The following is a 13,267-nucleotide window of genomic DNA, read 5'->3' on the forward strand; positions in this document are numbered from 1 at the left end:
AGAAATCGCTCAACCTCAATCTTCAGTGGACATAACAGGACATTTCACTGAATCGCTGGATTCATCCATTCATCGTTAGTTGCAGCTCTCTCTCTCTCCCCCTCTTCCTCCCCCCCTCCCTCCCTCCCGTGTGCTACATGCAAAGGCCTAGATGTATAGAACATGTATATAAAGAGTGGTGCCATGTTGTGACCGTTGTGTTGGATGACCAAGTGACTATTTATCATGGAGGCATCGTCATCGTCATCATCATCATCCTCCCAGGCTTCTGATTGGTTGGTTTGTTGCAGGTCTGGGGGGGCGGGGCCACTGCTGCCAGCTTTACCTATATATAAACAATGAATATGCAAGAACTATATTGTGTATTTGGGTTTTGATTTTTTTATTGTGTTAAGAGGCTCTTTAATGATGTATACTTAAGGAAAATTGTGGTACGTTTGTTTTTATTTTAATTCTTGAAGTTTTTAAATAAATTGGGGAAATAAAAGCCTGTTTTGTGATTTCTTTTTTTAAATATTGTAATATTTTTTTATGTGTGCTTCAGGCAAGGCCCTTGCTTTACAGCGGCGGCCATCTTGTGGCTTGTGTTTCACATGTTGTGCGTTTAGATCGTCCTTAACTTAGTTAAACGTTCTCAAACGTCCACAAACCAAAATGATGAATGAAAATGAAAAAACAAACACTCAAACCAGTTCATTAATTACCAAAGTAGTTGAATCATTTAGTAATCCAATAATAATCAATAATAGAGTCGTTTTCTGCAGGAAAGACTCACGTTACTGATAATCTCAAAGTGTCTAGATTTAAATCTATAAACACAGTTTATTTTCCCTCACTGGCAGATTTGTTTGTCTCTCTCAAAGAAATTTGAATCTGTTGAAGAATCTTTGTGTTAGTCGTCGTCGGTGTGTTCATGTATCCATGTTTGATCTATATTCAAACCCTTGAGCCCACAGATTATTCCCAAATCATACTAGGACTAGACTGCAGAACAAACTCCTCCTAATCCACCTGCCAGAGTGGATTATACTGTATATACATATATAAAAAGCACAGTTAAAGCACAATCATTCAACCAGAACACATAGACCGCAATGTTTTTAACACTACATCAGTGTGGATTATGGGCAGGGCCGGCCCAAGCTTTTACGGGGCCCTAAGCTGAAGCAAGTAGTAGAAGTATTAGGTAGTTTTGTTTGTAAATTCCCCCACTGTGAACTAATAAAGGGTTATCTTTATCCTTATCTTATCTTCATCTTTATCTTTATCTTTATCTTTATCTTAATCTTAATCTTAATCTTAATCTTAATCTTAATCTTTGTCTTTGTCTTTATCTTTACCCTCGTAGAGCATGTTACATGGATCAGGGTCCTGGCAGAAGTTCATGCTTTTCTAAAGCAATATCTATCATCTGTGGTATTTTCTTGAACCATATTCTGTATCTCTGTATCAAATATGAAAATGTGTTTTATTTATATGTTATGTAAATGTGTATGTGTGGGCTGGTCCTAATCCGTTCAAGTGTAAATCCGTGACAGCAGCAGCAGCAGAAGAGCAGAGTCTCAGCGACGGTGACGACTGAGAAACTGTCAAAGTTTTTATTCTCAGTTTATTCTCAGACTCTGAGAGAAAAATGGGTTTAACTGCCATCTTTGTTCTCTGCAGCTTTGCAGGTAAGAATGACTTTGTCTTGTTTTGTTTTGTACGCGGACATAAAATATCTCAAATAATCATATAATAACAATAATGATTTGAAATGGCTAACATTGGAATACACTTGTTTATCGTTTGTTGAGCTGTTTTTGTAATATTGTAATATTTCTATTCTTTGACTTAAAGTCTATGTATTTGCAGTTAGTGTTAAGTTGTGCTCCAGTGAAGCGCGTCTCCTGTCACAGCAGGTGTCTGAGCCAACATCGCTCACACTGTGCAGCTCATTTCTTTGTCACACGGAGTCACATTGATTCTCTGTGCTCCACAGTGGCCACAGCACAGAGTCCAGTGACTCTGAAGGCCGACGTTCCCTTTGTGAGCGTGCACGCCTCTCAGAGCGCTGAGCTAGAGTGCTGCTACATCACCGCTGGGACGGCCAAGAAAGTCACTCCGACCTGGGTCAGAACCTTCAAATATGGAAGCAACACTGTGGGTCCACTCAGAGTGAAGACGTCTGCGACTGTGGGACAATTGGACAAACGTGACTCACAGTGTGGGACACTGACTCTGGCCTCAGTGCAGCTCAATGACACTGGACTTTACCAGTGCTTGTTCAACAGTCAGATCCTCTCCTATGGCACCTACCTGCAGGTCTACTGTGAGTCTGCCTGTCTGTCTGCCTGCCTGTCTGTCTGTCTCTGTGTTCTTTTATTATTATCAGTATTATTTTATTGAGTTTCAGATACAAAATCGTACAAGAATCATTAGTTAATAATGATAATAATTGAATGTCCATCAAAGTGGCTTCTGATTAGGGAATTCTTGGACTTGCTGCTAACTGGATGTTTCATTTCAATATTTAAATTGGACCAAAATAAACATAGTTACAACATTAATGTTACTTACCTTAACTTTTATCTGGGTAAAGGGTTATACTGGGATGTCTCTGGACCAAGGTTACAGTAGTTCTTTCATTAGTTTTAGTTTTGACGTTGCTTTTAAAATGATTTAGTTTGAACTTTGCCAAGATGTAAAAGGGTCATAATAAGTATTGTGTGTCATAAAAACCCAACAAAAGATCCAATTTTAAATGTAATCCGACGATGAACAACCATCCTATAATCAAATATAACAGTGTGTATAACACTGCTGAGGCTGGATGCACTTGGTGTTTCAACAAATTGAAAATATTTTATTATGAATGAAAAACAACAATTTTAGAGGAAAAATAAACACACTTCATGTACACCCAAAAATATTATTTAATTTTCGCTACAATTTTCACTAACACACAATTGTTTGTTTGTTTGTTTTAAACTTTAATTTTTATTTTTATTTCAGTTAACAAAAAGGTTTTTTTCAATTTTAGTTTTGGTTATTTTGTTAGTTTTAATTAACTATAATAAACTTTAATAGCCTGGTTGTGTGTTAGGAACAGAGATTATGCTGCGTGGACCCAAATGCATGAGACAGGAGGCACGATGAATGATTCAAGAGTCTTTATTTTCCTCTTGAGAAAAACGGGCAAATCAAAATCACTTTTTCACAGAAGGAAAAACTAGACTAGACTAGACCAGACCAGACCAGACCAGACCAGACTAGACTAGACTAGACTAGACTTGAGCTTACAATCAAAAGGCGAAACAGACTTGGACTCTGACGTGTTTTTTCTCTTGAAAGCATAAATGACCAGTGACAAGAGAACTGGGGACACTGTGCCAGTGATTAGTAAAGGATCAGCAGGTGAAGTGCATGAGGGAATTTAGGGGAAATGTGTCAAAACGACTGAAGAAACCACGCGACAGGAAGACATATTATTTTTACCAAAATAAAAGGGGAAGTGAAAATCAAACCCACACCAAAAGTGACATGAACTTAACGTGACTTTAAACCTAAACTCACACAAAAACACTAACAGACTTGACGCTTGGTGACAATGTGTTGACTGACTGACTATAGAATAATACGCCTGCTTTTATACCTTAAACATGGAGTTACAATTAGAACTCGTGTGTCCAGGCATTTATGACACTGAAATTCCACTGTCTCATTAAATACAGATTGCAAATGTGGAAATGTAACAGAATCATCTCAACTCAGATTACAGTAAGATTACAGTATCACTGATTTTACCTCACAGCATACAGGAGTTGTTGATTCACTGCTGCCTCCATATTTAAGCCCATATTGACTCTTCGTTAATATAATATAATATAATATGATACGGTACAATATAATATAATATAATTTAATTTAATTTTATTTAATTTAATTTAATTTAATTTAATTTTATTTTATTTTATTTTATCTTATTTTATTTTATTTTATTTTATTTTATTTTATTTTATATAATATAATATATTATAATATAATATGATATAATATGATATAATATAATATGATACGGTACAATATAATATAATATAATTTAGTTTAATTTTATTTTATTTTATTTTATTTTATATAATATAATATAATATAATATAATATAATATAATATAATATAATGTAATATAATGTAATATAATATAATATAATATAATACAATGTAATGTCATGTAATATAATATAATATAATGTAATATAATATAATATAATGTAATACAATGTAATGTAATGTAATATAATATAATGTAACGTAATATAATATAATATAATATGATATAATGTAATATAATGTAATATAATATAATATAATATAATATAATATAATACAATGTAATGTCATGTAATATAATATAATATAATGTAATATAATATAATATAATGTAATACAATGTAATGTAATGTAATATAATATAATGTAACGTAATATAATATAATATAATATAATATAATGTAATATAATGTAATATAATATAATATAATATAATATAATATAATACAATGTAATGTCATGTAATATAATATAATATAATGTAATATAATATAATATAATGTAATACAATGTAATGTAATGTAATGTAATATAATATAATGTAACGTAATATAATATAATATAATATGATACAGTACAATACAATATAATATAATACGTTACAGTACAATATAATACAATGTAATGTCATGTAATATAATATAATAGCTTGTTTCATGCTGTTTGACCTGTTAAGCCTGTGTGTACAGGGCCACTGAAGAAGACAATAAATCTCAGTGAAAGCACCAAAAACAAGATCCTGACAGCTGAGGGATTCCTGCTGTTACTGTGTATGCTCTTACCAACTGCAGGCCTCCTCTTCAAGGTCAGATCATCACATTTCTGTCTTACCACTAACACGTAAAGCACATTCCCAGCATTTCACAACGCTGGCATCACTCGTGCGGACACGGGGGATTATTACATCATCACAGAAATGACTGCAGTTTGTGAGGCCAGCCCTGCTGTGACTGCTCCTCCCACATACTTGTATTAGTCTCTCACAGTTTATCTTGCCCTGCCTCAAAGGGGAGTTATGACACAGATCTGACTCATTCCTGCTTCGTCTCCACAGTCAAAGAAACTACATGAACTAGAGAAGAAGAAAGCAGCAAAGGAAGAGGAAAACATATATCAGGTGAGCTCTTTCAATGCAAGCCTTTATATTTAACACCAGTAATAAAGCACTAAATGACATGATGCTTCTGGGGCAATTCTGCACAGTTGTAGCTGTTGCTTGCATCATTAAAACTTGCGTCACCCCAGTGTCATCGTAGCGTCTTCTTAGCCAATGATTCTGGAAGCAAAATAATATGTTAAAATCACAGAAACCACATCTTTGCTAATGTTTAAAGTCTGATTTTAGTCAGACTAAGACAATAATTCAGTTTTCTCTTAGTCTGACTAAAACTGAGCAAGTCTTAGTCAGACTAGCATACCTGGATAATGTGATCCTGCATGTATACACTTAGTCGGACTCAAGTCGGACTTGGTTTTCGTTGCATTCATCCAAATGTCCTCCCCGGTCTTTGACCTGGAAGTAGAAGGAGATGACATATAAACTACAGCACACAAGAACAAACACCATGATGGCGGTGTTTGTTTCGTACAGCAGGTACGAAACAAACGATCCATCCCACCATTCACTCTTTGTTCCTCTGTGACGTAAAGGTCAACAGGAAACTGAGGCGGAGTCAGGCGTACGCGGCCAATAAATCGATTTTCTCTGACTCGGCAAGTTGTCCAGTCGACTGTCTTAGTCGGACTATGGCCTTAGTTGGATTAAACTAACTAACTTTTCAGTAAGAAGCAAGTTGGCCAAAGTTCAAGCTCAGTTTAACACGTTAGCTTAAATAGCAGGCTAACTAGCAGGTTTCTTTTGTTTGTTTTTTGTCTTTTGGGCTTCTCCCTCTCTAGAGGTCGCCACAACGGATCATCCACTTACTTTTTATTTTTTTTACACCGGATGCTCTTCCCACGCAACCGTGGCTGATGTGGCCCCCTTGTGGCTGGGGTCAATTTAGAGTGTTCACTCTGGGAAACCCCAGCCCTTGACCTGTCAAGGACTCAAACCCTTTGAACCCTTCGTCACGAGCCAAAATCTCTGTCCACTTTACTGCTAGCAGGCTAACTAGCTGTAAATGTTTGAGGTTTTTTTTCAAATTAGCTGCTAACTTGCTATTTATACATGCAAATAAGTGGATATGGATATCAGAGATATTTAGTGACTTTCCTCACTAAATATCTTCTTCTTTTCAGCGAGTTCCTCAGACATGTCACATGTTCTTCTCTCTCCACTTACAAAGTTATGATGCACAGCGCAGTGTGCAAACACACATGATCGTCATGGCTGTCATTACAAAAGCAGTACTATGTACAATATTATCCATCCCAGAGCAGGGGTCTCAACTCGTGGCCTGTGAACCACATGCACCCCCCTAATCAATTTCATGCAGCCGGCCACTTAATATAAAGTTGTGATGAGTTATTTACACATTTGTATTTCTAAATGAATTGTTGCATCTAATTATGTATCGTTGCATAGTTAAACAAATGTTTTTCATTTTCAATGATGTGGTCACCGATATCATTATAACGATACAATTACGGAATATTGTGATAGACTTTTGAGCTGACATCACCACTGCTACTGAACAGTCATTCCCCCAATTTTCATTCATGAAATGCACTAGGGGGCCCCCTGGTGCTCACTGGGCCCTAAGCATTGCACCTATGCCTTGATCTTGATAAGAAGAACATGATGGAATGTGTGCCACAAAATATGAACAACCAACGTTGCAGTTGTTTGATCTCCATCCTGCTCTGCATCTCACATAACAGGGGCTGAATCTGGACGATTGTTGTTCCACATATGATCAGATCGAGCGTCCCCCGGCTTCGGGCCCTTACCAGGACGTGTGCAACTTTATGGAAGAAGAGGAGGAGATTCAGCTGGAGAAACCATGAAGGGAATCCATTTTGAAAGCTTTGTTTTTTTTTCACATTAGCCTGCAGCATCTTTAAATATGTTATTCAATCCGCTTCATGTATGTGAATGTCTGAGCTTAGAAACAAGAGTTGACAATATAAGCTTTTTCAAGTAGCACATGATCTTCCTCAACAAATGAATCCATGGTCAGGGAATGATAAGGCTATATACCGTATGCACCTTCATATTTAATATCTGCAGGTGATATGATGTGAAAGCTCCAGAACTGACGCTGAGTCTGAATGCAGCATATTTCTTGCATTTTGACGATGAACAGAGTAGGTAAAGTATGAGACTGTCTCAGCCAGCATGTTCGTGTGGACCCCATAAGGGTTATCTTCTGGCTTACAATATGGATCCCAAGTGGGTTTGCCCGTGGTTTCCATGGTGACCCCACCTGTGTTTGCCCACTGCAAGGCCATGCTCACACATACACATACAATAGTACTGTTTGATTATTACATTACATTACATTACATTACATTACATGTCATTTAGCAGTCGCTTTTATCCAAAGCGACTTACAAAAGTGCATTTAAATTATTATTATTATCAGTGGACATGTCGCTATGCTGTTTATGTACGCAAAACACTGTGCATTTATTGACTGCTATTGCTAACAATGGTTAGCCCGCATGTTTCTTTGTTTCTTACATATTCTCTCTCTGGAAAGTGGAACACTCTGAGGTGGCGTCACTTGTAAATGTAACGTAGCAGAAGCAGGCAACCGCCTGAGAACAGCTGTTTACATCACGGTCTCTCCATGCTTGGTACTGGTGAAGGAGTAACACAATTTTTATTCAAATTTGAAAGCCATAGGGCTAAATATTAGACACAGTGTTTTCTTAATCCAGATTTAGACTAAAACCAATTTTGGAAGATTAACAACTACTTAAGGCCAGGCTGAATGATCCATATTACTGAGAAAATCTAATCCTGTTTTTCTTGTGCCATAATCCACATCCCCACAACATATGTAGATGTATGATTTTCTTGAGTTACAGAGAGAGAGGGCAAACACTGGGAAAACATGAGACTTTAATGAGAGTTGGTTTGTTGTAGGGCCCCCTGTGTCCCTTTTCCCTGGGGCCCCAAAGAGCCTTGAAGCACCCCTGGCCGTTGATGACTTCACGATATAACAATTAATTTTCTTGTTTTCAGAATAAAGTTGTGTGAAGAGACTCAACATGTTCCCCTGTAATCTGTGCTGAATGGGATAAACCCCCACTACTCCTGTAGGAAGCTGTGAAACACAGTCAAAGTAGGCGGGGGCTTATTGATGTTTTCTGTGCCATGATTGGCTAGCGAGTGTCGGCGCTGCCATTCATTGGCTCCCAGTTCTGTTGTGGGCGGAGTCACGAGCGCTCCCAGGCAGGTATGTGTGTAGTGAGACTCCGGGAGTCGGCTCGTGTCCAGAGTGGGCGAAGATGGCGTCGAACAAGAAGGGTGGTGGGAGCAGCAGGCTGGAGAAAGGTGTGAATGGAAGACGCTCGACCAAACACAGAGAAAGTCCAGTGGGTGAGTGACTTTTTCCACGGCTCCGCCGCTGTTTTCCGCTTTGACACCGGCTCTCTTTGATGTTCTCTGTGACGCCACCCCGCATATTTAGCCTCCGTTAGCGGCTACGTTAGCTGGCCTTTGCTGCTTCAATGAACAAGTAGGGTTTAAGCCGCAGGGTCTGTCTCAGCCTCATTAGGTCATATGAGAGTTGAATTACGTCAAAAAGGCAGGACGGGCTGATAAAAAGAAGCTGTTCCCGACGAACCTCCTTCCCTGTCATGCCTGTAGTGACGCGCATCCGCTCAGTCCCAGCGTCAGTGTGTGTCCCGTTAGTTATAGTAGACAAAGTACTGCTATCACTGTAGTAGCTTTAACTACCTGTGTGTGTGTGTGTGTGTGTGTGTGCGTGCGCGCGCGCGCGCGTGTTATCTGTGTTCACTATTCATGCTCCGTGTCAGCTGACAGTGACCGGAACCATCTCAACAGGTACAACAAACACACACATGAGGGGAATCATATGTTTGTGTGTGTGTGTGTGTGTGTGTGTGTGTGTAAATAATATACATGCTAAGTTAACCATCAACTATTATGATTAGGGCTTCAACGAGTCGACGACTAGATTAATTGTCAGCTTTTGATAATCAATGAATGATTGATGTTTGACCTGATATATTTTTTTTGATCAGTTTTCTTGTTGAATTGAAAGTATCATATTCATAATCACGATTATTTCAAACAATCACTCATTGACTTGAACTTTAAACAAATGGAATTTATTGCACTTAAAAAAGTGGCTTTGAGCATGACATTTTTAATGAAGCTTTTGAATTTTGAGTTATATATGTTATATATAGAATGTATAGTTGTATAATAACTATACATTCTATATATTAATACATACTTTATATTCTATTGATTCTTGTTTTTTTTTATTTCAACATCACAGATTCACAGCTACCCAATAGAACGAGTGTTGTTGATGACATACAATCAAAGTATTGACTCAAACTATTAAATGATTTCAATACGTGTGTAGGGGGTTTGAAATTGAGCTTAAGTGCAATAAATAAAGTTAACGAGCTTGCTTATATTTTAGCAGAAGTTGTAAACTCCATCATCAATACAAAATCCAGGTGAAAATGTATTTCCAGTACACGTCGTTCTCAAAACAATGCCACATTCAATGTGATCAAAGCTAAAGCAAAACTAGTGTTACAGTGAAATTCAAGCCACAAAAGGTAGCTGAGTTCACAGGATGCTGCTTGGAGTTCACGCATTGCTGTATTGCTCTATTGTCACTGTCATGTTCTAACCTGGAGCAATCATTCAGCTTCCTTTGCTTTGTCAGGACTCTTCTTGTGTGTTTGCTGAAGCAATAAAATATTATTAGCTCCCTATTTGTCTATGCTGTGTTTATAATAGCCTCGGGTTAGACATGTATAATGAGATTAGAGTAGATTTTATATAATCTTACTTGTTATGTGAGGTTCCCTAAAATGCTGCGTTTCTGTCAGATCGTATGTACAGAGTTTCTTTTTGTTATTCCATGTGTTGCATAATAGAACTAAAGGGACGCCTCATGTGTCCTAAGTGTGGAGGCTCATTGTTGCTAGTTTCCTGTTGTTCCAGTTTGTCCTCATATGTATGTTGGGTCTTGTGGTGCTCTGGGAGAAGGGTCAAAGCCACCTGAGCTCGACACCACAGATCCCCCACTGTTGCCACTTCCTCTTCCTCTTGCTCTTCCTCTTGTGCTCACAATTTGCTATTTTTAAGGCAGATTTGCAATGGACACGCCTTTTGGTAAGTTCAAAAACCAAAAACCAGTAGCATCAGTAGATGATGCTGTTGTCCGGTGATAGTGTTCCCTTCTTCAAGTAGCAGCCGGTTTATTTGCATTCTGTTAACCTAAAGGTAGATTTACTCTGACATCATGATTCACCATAATAGGTGTGTCTATTCCGGATAAAGAGCAACACCAGAGAGCCAGGCCTTAAAAATATCCTAGACAAGATCACACTGGAAAAAAATGCAGGCAATGCTTCCCCTTGAATTTAATTTTAAATGAGTCATTTTGTAGCTTGCTTCCTCTTATACTGTCAATTACTGGGTTTAGGCGCTCTCTTTTCACCCTTTTGACCCTTTTCACCCATGACCTGTTTGCATGCCTGATTTTTGACTTAACAAAACGTTTACTTGATATTTGATTCTCCTGCTGAGAGCTCTGGTCTGGAACCTCTAATGCCCCCTATTGGAGGCTCTATAGCTATGTTTACATGTGCAACATTTCTTCATTCCGATGACATTTTAACGTGTCATCTTAGGAAAAGTTCTGGTGTTGCAAATAACAAATGATTTCACTTTCTTTCTGATCAGTATGGTGACAGAGAGCAATTATGCATAATTGCAGGAGCCAACTAGGACTGGTGCATTTCTGTATACTTTTGAAAAACCAAAACATTGTGTGTATTAGTGTTCACTCAGGAGCCACAATCATTTCTCGCTCTTTTGCTGTTGTGATGTCTTTCATTAAATGAGGCCGTACATAATTGCATACATTGTTTTGTTTTTTGTTGCAATTATGAAACGAGCAGAGTCCAGCCCACTTTATGTCACAACTGTGGAGGTGCCACAGGTTTCTGTTTGTACCAGTGTTCTTGGATGTGTTGCTCTGTATTTCTGTAAGTGGGTGAAGGTTTGTGTTTTTGTTTGCAGAGCACTGGCACTTTCAGTGATACCAAAAGTCTTGAAGTAATAGTTCAGGTTTTTGGGTACTGATACATAGTCATAGCACTAAACTCTCCCCTGGATTATGCCATCTGCACCAAGAACACAGACTCTCAGGGCCCGTCCATATGGAAACTTGAAATGTTTTTTCTTTGTAAAACACATGGTGGCGCTCACATCACAGCCCCATCTGACTTTGTGTCCCGACCTCATCCAACAACACTTCAACAAACCAGAACGATGCCTATAAACTGACTTCTTGTTTGCTTTCCGGAATTGCCTCTGAATTTCACTATAACACTGTTTTTGCTTGTGCACGTGTCAGCCATGTTCTGCTTTCTTTTCCAATCACTCGTGTTCCTCAAGCGTTGGCACACTCGGCACATTTCTGCTCCAAAAACAACCAAAAAGAAAAGGTGTTACTACGACAATAACACAGTTGAACGTATACACTACTCAACAGGTGCAGAAATGTATATTTGTGATTAGTGGTTTCCACAGTTTTTACTGTCTTTATTCATTTATTTTGAATGTTGGTCATGCTGGCCCAACATATAATTGTATCCACTTCTGTAGATGTGGTAAACAGTGACATTTCTAAATACATTATGGAGTCCTTGAGATAAAATAAAGGGAAAAACGCAGCCGTGGAAATACTGTTATCATGTCAAATCTCATGCTGGTGTCTGTGCCAAGTAGGTTGAAAGTCACAGGGAGTTGCAAACTGATCGGCCAATAGCAAAATAGCCCTCGGGTCACAGGGAGAAAGTTTAACAGACGGTGTTGTTGAGGGTGCATTTTTAAAAGCAGCACAGGAGGAGGAAGAGCAACAGGAAAGAAAAGGACAGCACATCGTCTATGAGTAGTATCCGTAATGACAGGCTGACATACAGAGGGTGAGCGGGGAAGAGCTGCATGGAGAGTGCGACAGACAGTGGCCGCGAGAGTGAGGACAAAACCAGCTGAAAGACTCTGTTTCTGTTATCCCTCCCTTTCTCTCATTCTGTCTCTTTGTCTTCATGCTCTCATTGTTTTCGTTGGAAGAGAGGAGACAGACAAGGACAAAGCCTTGAACTCAGAAGCTGCTGGTAAAAACCTTTTGTTTTTCTCTCTTCTAGCCCTTCACTAGTTAGTCTGTACCATCAGTTGCATGCAATGCCAGAAGTAGCTTTAAGGTAGTTTGAGTCCAACTCAGTTCACTGTGTTTGTGGCTCCCACAGGGGTCATTATGTGTTCAATGTCGCTGGTGTTGGTGGTTGTTGCATGACTTATTAATACCCAGTCTCCTCCATCTTTAATGTGGAGAGACCAGGTGCAGCTTAACGGTTGCAATGTGCTTCCAGTGACCACTTGTTCCTGTATGACAGGACAGGACAACCACTTGTTTTGCTGATTTATTAAGTGGAAAGGAAGCAAATGCAAAACAATGCATTTACATTTTATTTTATAAACTAAACTGCAACAGAAACAGTTTACTTTACATCACATGCAAAACAGCCAACCTGCTAACTGTGCTTACTATGGCTTAAGACTGGGCAATATGGCTTAGAAATAATATCAGGATATTTTTAGTCGATATCTAGATATAGGAGATATATCGCGATATAAAACTCCTCATGAAAAGTTTTCTTTTAAGATGTCTGTGCTTCTCAAAGGAAAGGGACAATACGCTGTAAATACTCTCTGAAATAAAATATCTACTGTTTATGGTCTGTATTACATATTCTTAAATTATAGTTATTACCTTTTCATTTCAGATAATACCTGGTTTATTTCTTTGGCTCTTTTGTGTTGGAAACAACGAAATTATATGGTCAAATTTTTATCTACATATGTAATATTTAAGGTGCCGCAATACTATTATTACGATTCAGGATATAAAACAATTATCAATGCATTTCGATGCACTCTCTATCAGTTCTTTGAAAGTCTCGGTTTCACTGTGTGATCACTCACCACAGACACATCTAAGAATCAATGTATTT

The 13,267-nt window shown here is 38.1% G+C and overlaps 2 protein-coding genes across 5 annotated transcripts in view; both read left to right on the plus strand.

Moving 5' to 3' along the window:
- Positions 1-1,527: 1,527 nt before the first annotated feature.
- On the plus strand, positions 1,528-7,484 carry cd79a (CD79a molecule, immunoglobulin-associated alpha). The gene is made up of 5 exons (XM_044033483.1): positions 1,528-1,673; positions 1,982-2,311; positions 4,780-4,895; positions 5,145-5,207; positions 6,911-7,484. Exons 1-5 carry the CDS (start codon positions 1,634-1,636, stop codon positions 7,034-7,036), a joined length of 675 nt encoding a protein of 224 aa, XP_043889418.1. The 5' UTR covers positions 1,528-1,633; the 3' UTR covers positions 7,037-7,484.
- A 79-nt stretch (positions 7,485-7,563) lies between these two features.
- lipeb (lipase, hormone-sensitive b) overlaps positions 7,564-13,267 on the plus strand; it is a 39,797-nt gene continuing 34,093 nt past the window's right edge. For 2 of the 4 annotated variants that reach the window (XM_044033565.1, XM_044033566.1), the window contains exons 1-3: positions 7,564-8,576; positions 9,017-9,044; positions 12,327-12,370. In XM_044033565.1, the coding sequence (XP_043889500.1) occupies positions 8,486-8,576; positions 9,017-9,044; positions 12,327-12,370 (163 nt within the window). In that variant the 5' untranslated portion in view covers positions 7,564-8,485. The remainder of the gene's footprint in view (positions 8,577-9,016; positions 9,045-12,326; positions 12,371-13,267) is intronic. The other 2 variants (XM_044033567.1, XM_044033568.1) reach the window with 1 other exon arrangement.

This window comes from Solea senegalensis, linkage group LG9, assembly GCF_019176455.1.
Source record: "Solea senegalensis isolate Sse05_10M linkage group LG9, IFAPA_SoseM_1, whole genome shotgun sequence".
In the NCBI taxonomy this organism is placed as follows: Eukaryota; Metazoa; Chordata; class Actinopteri; order Pleuronectiformes; family Soleidae; genus Solea; species Solea senegalensis.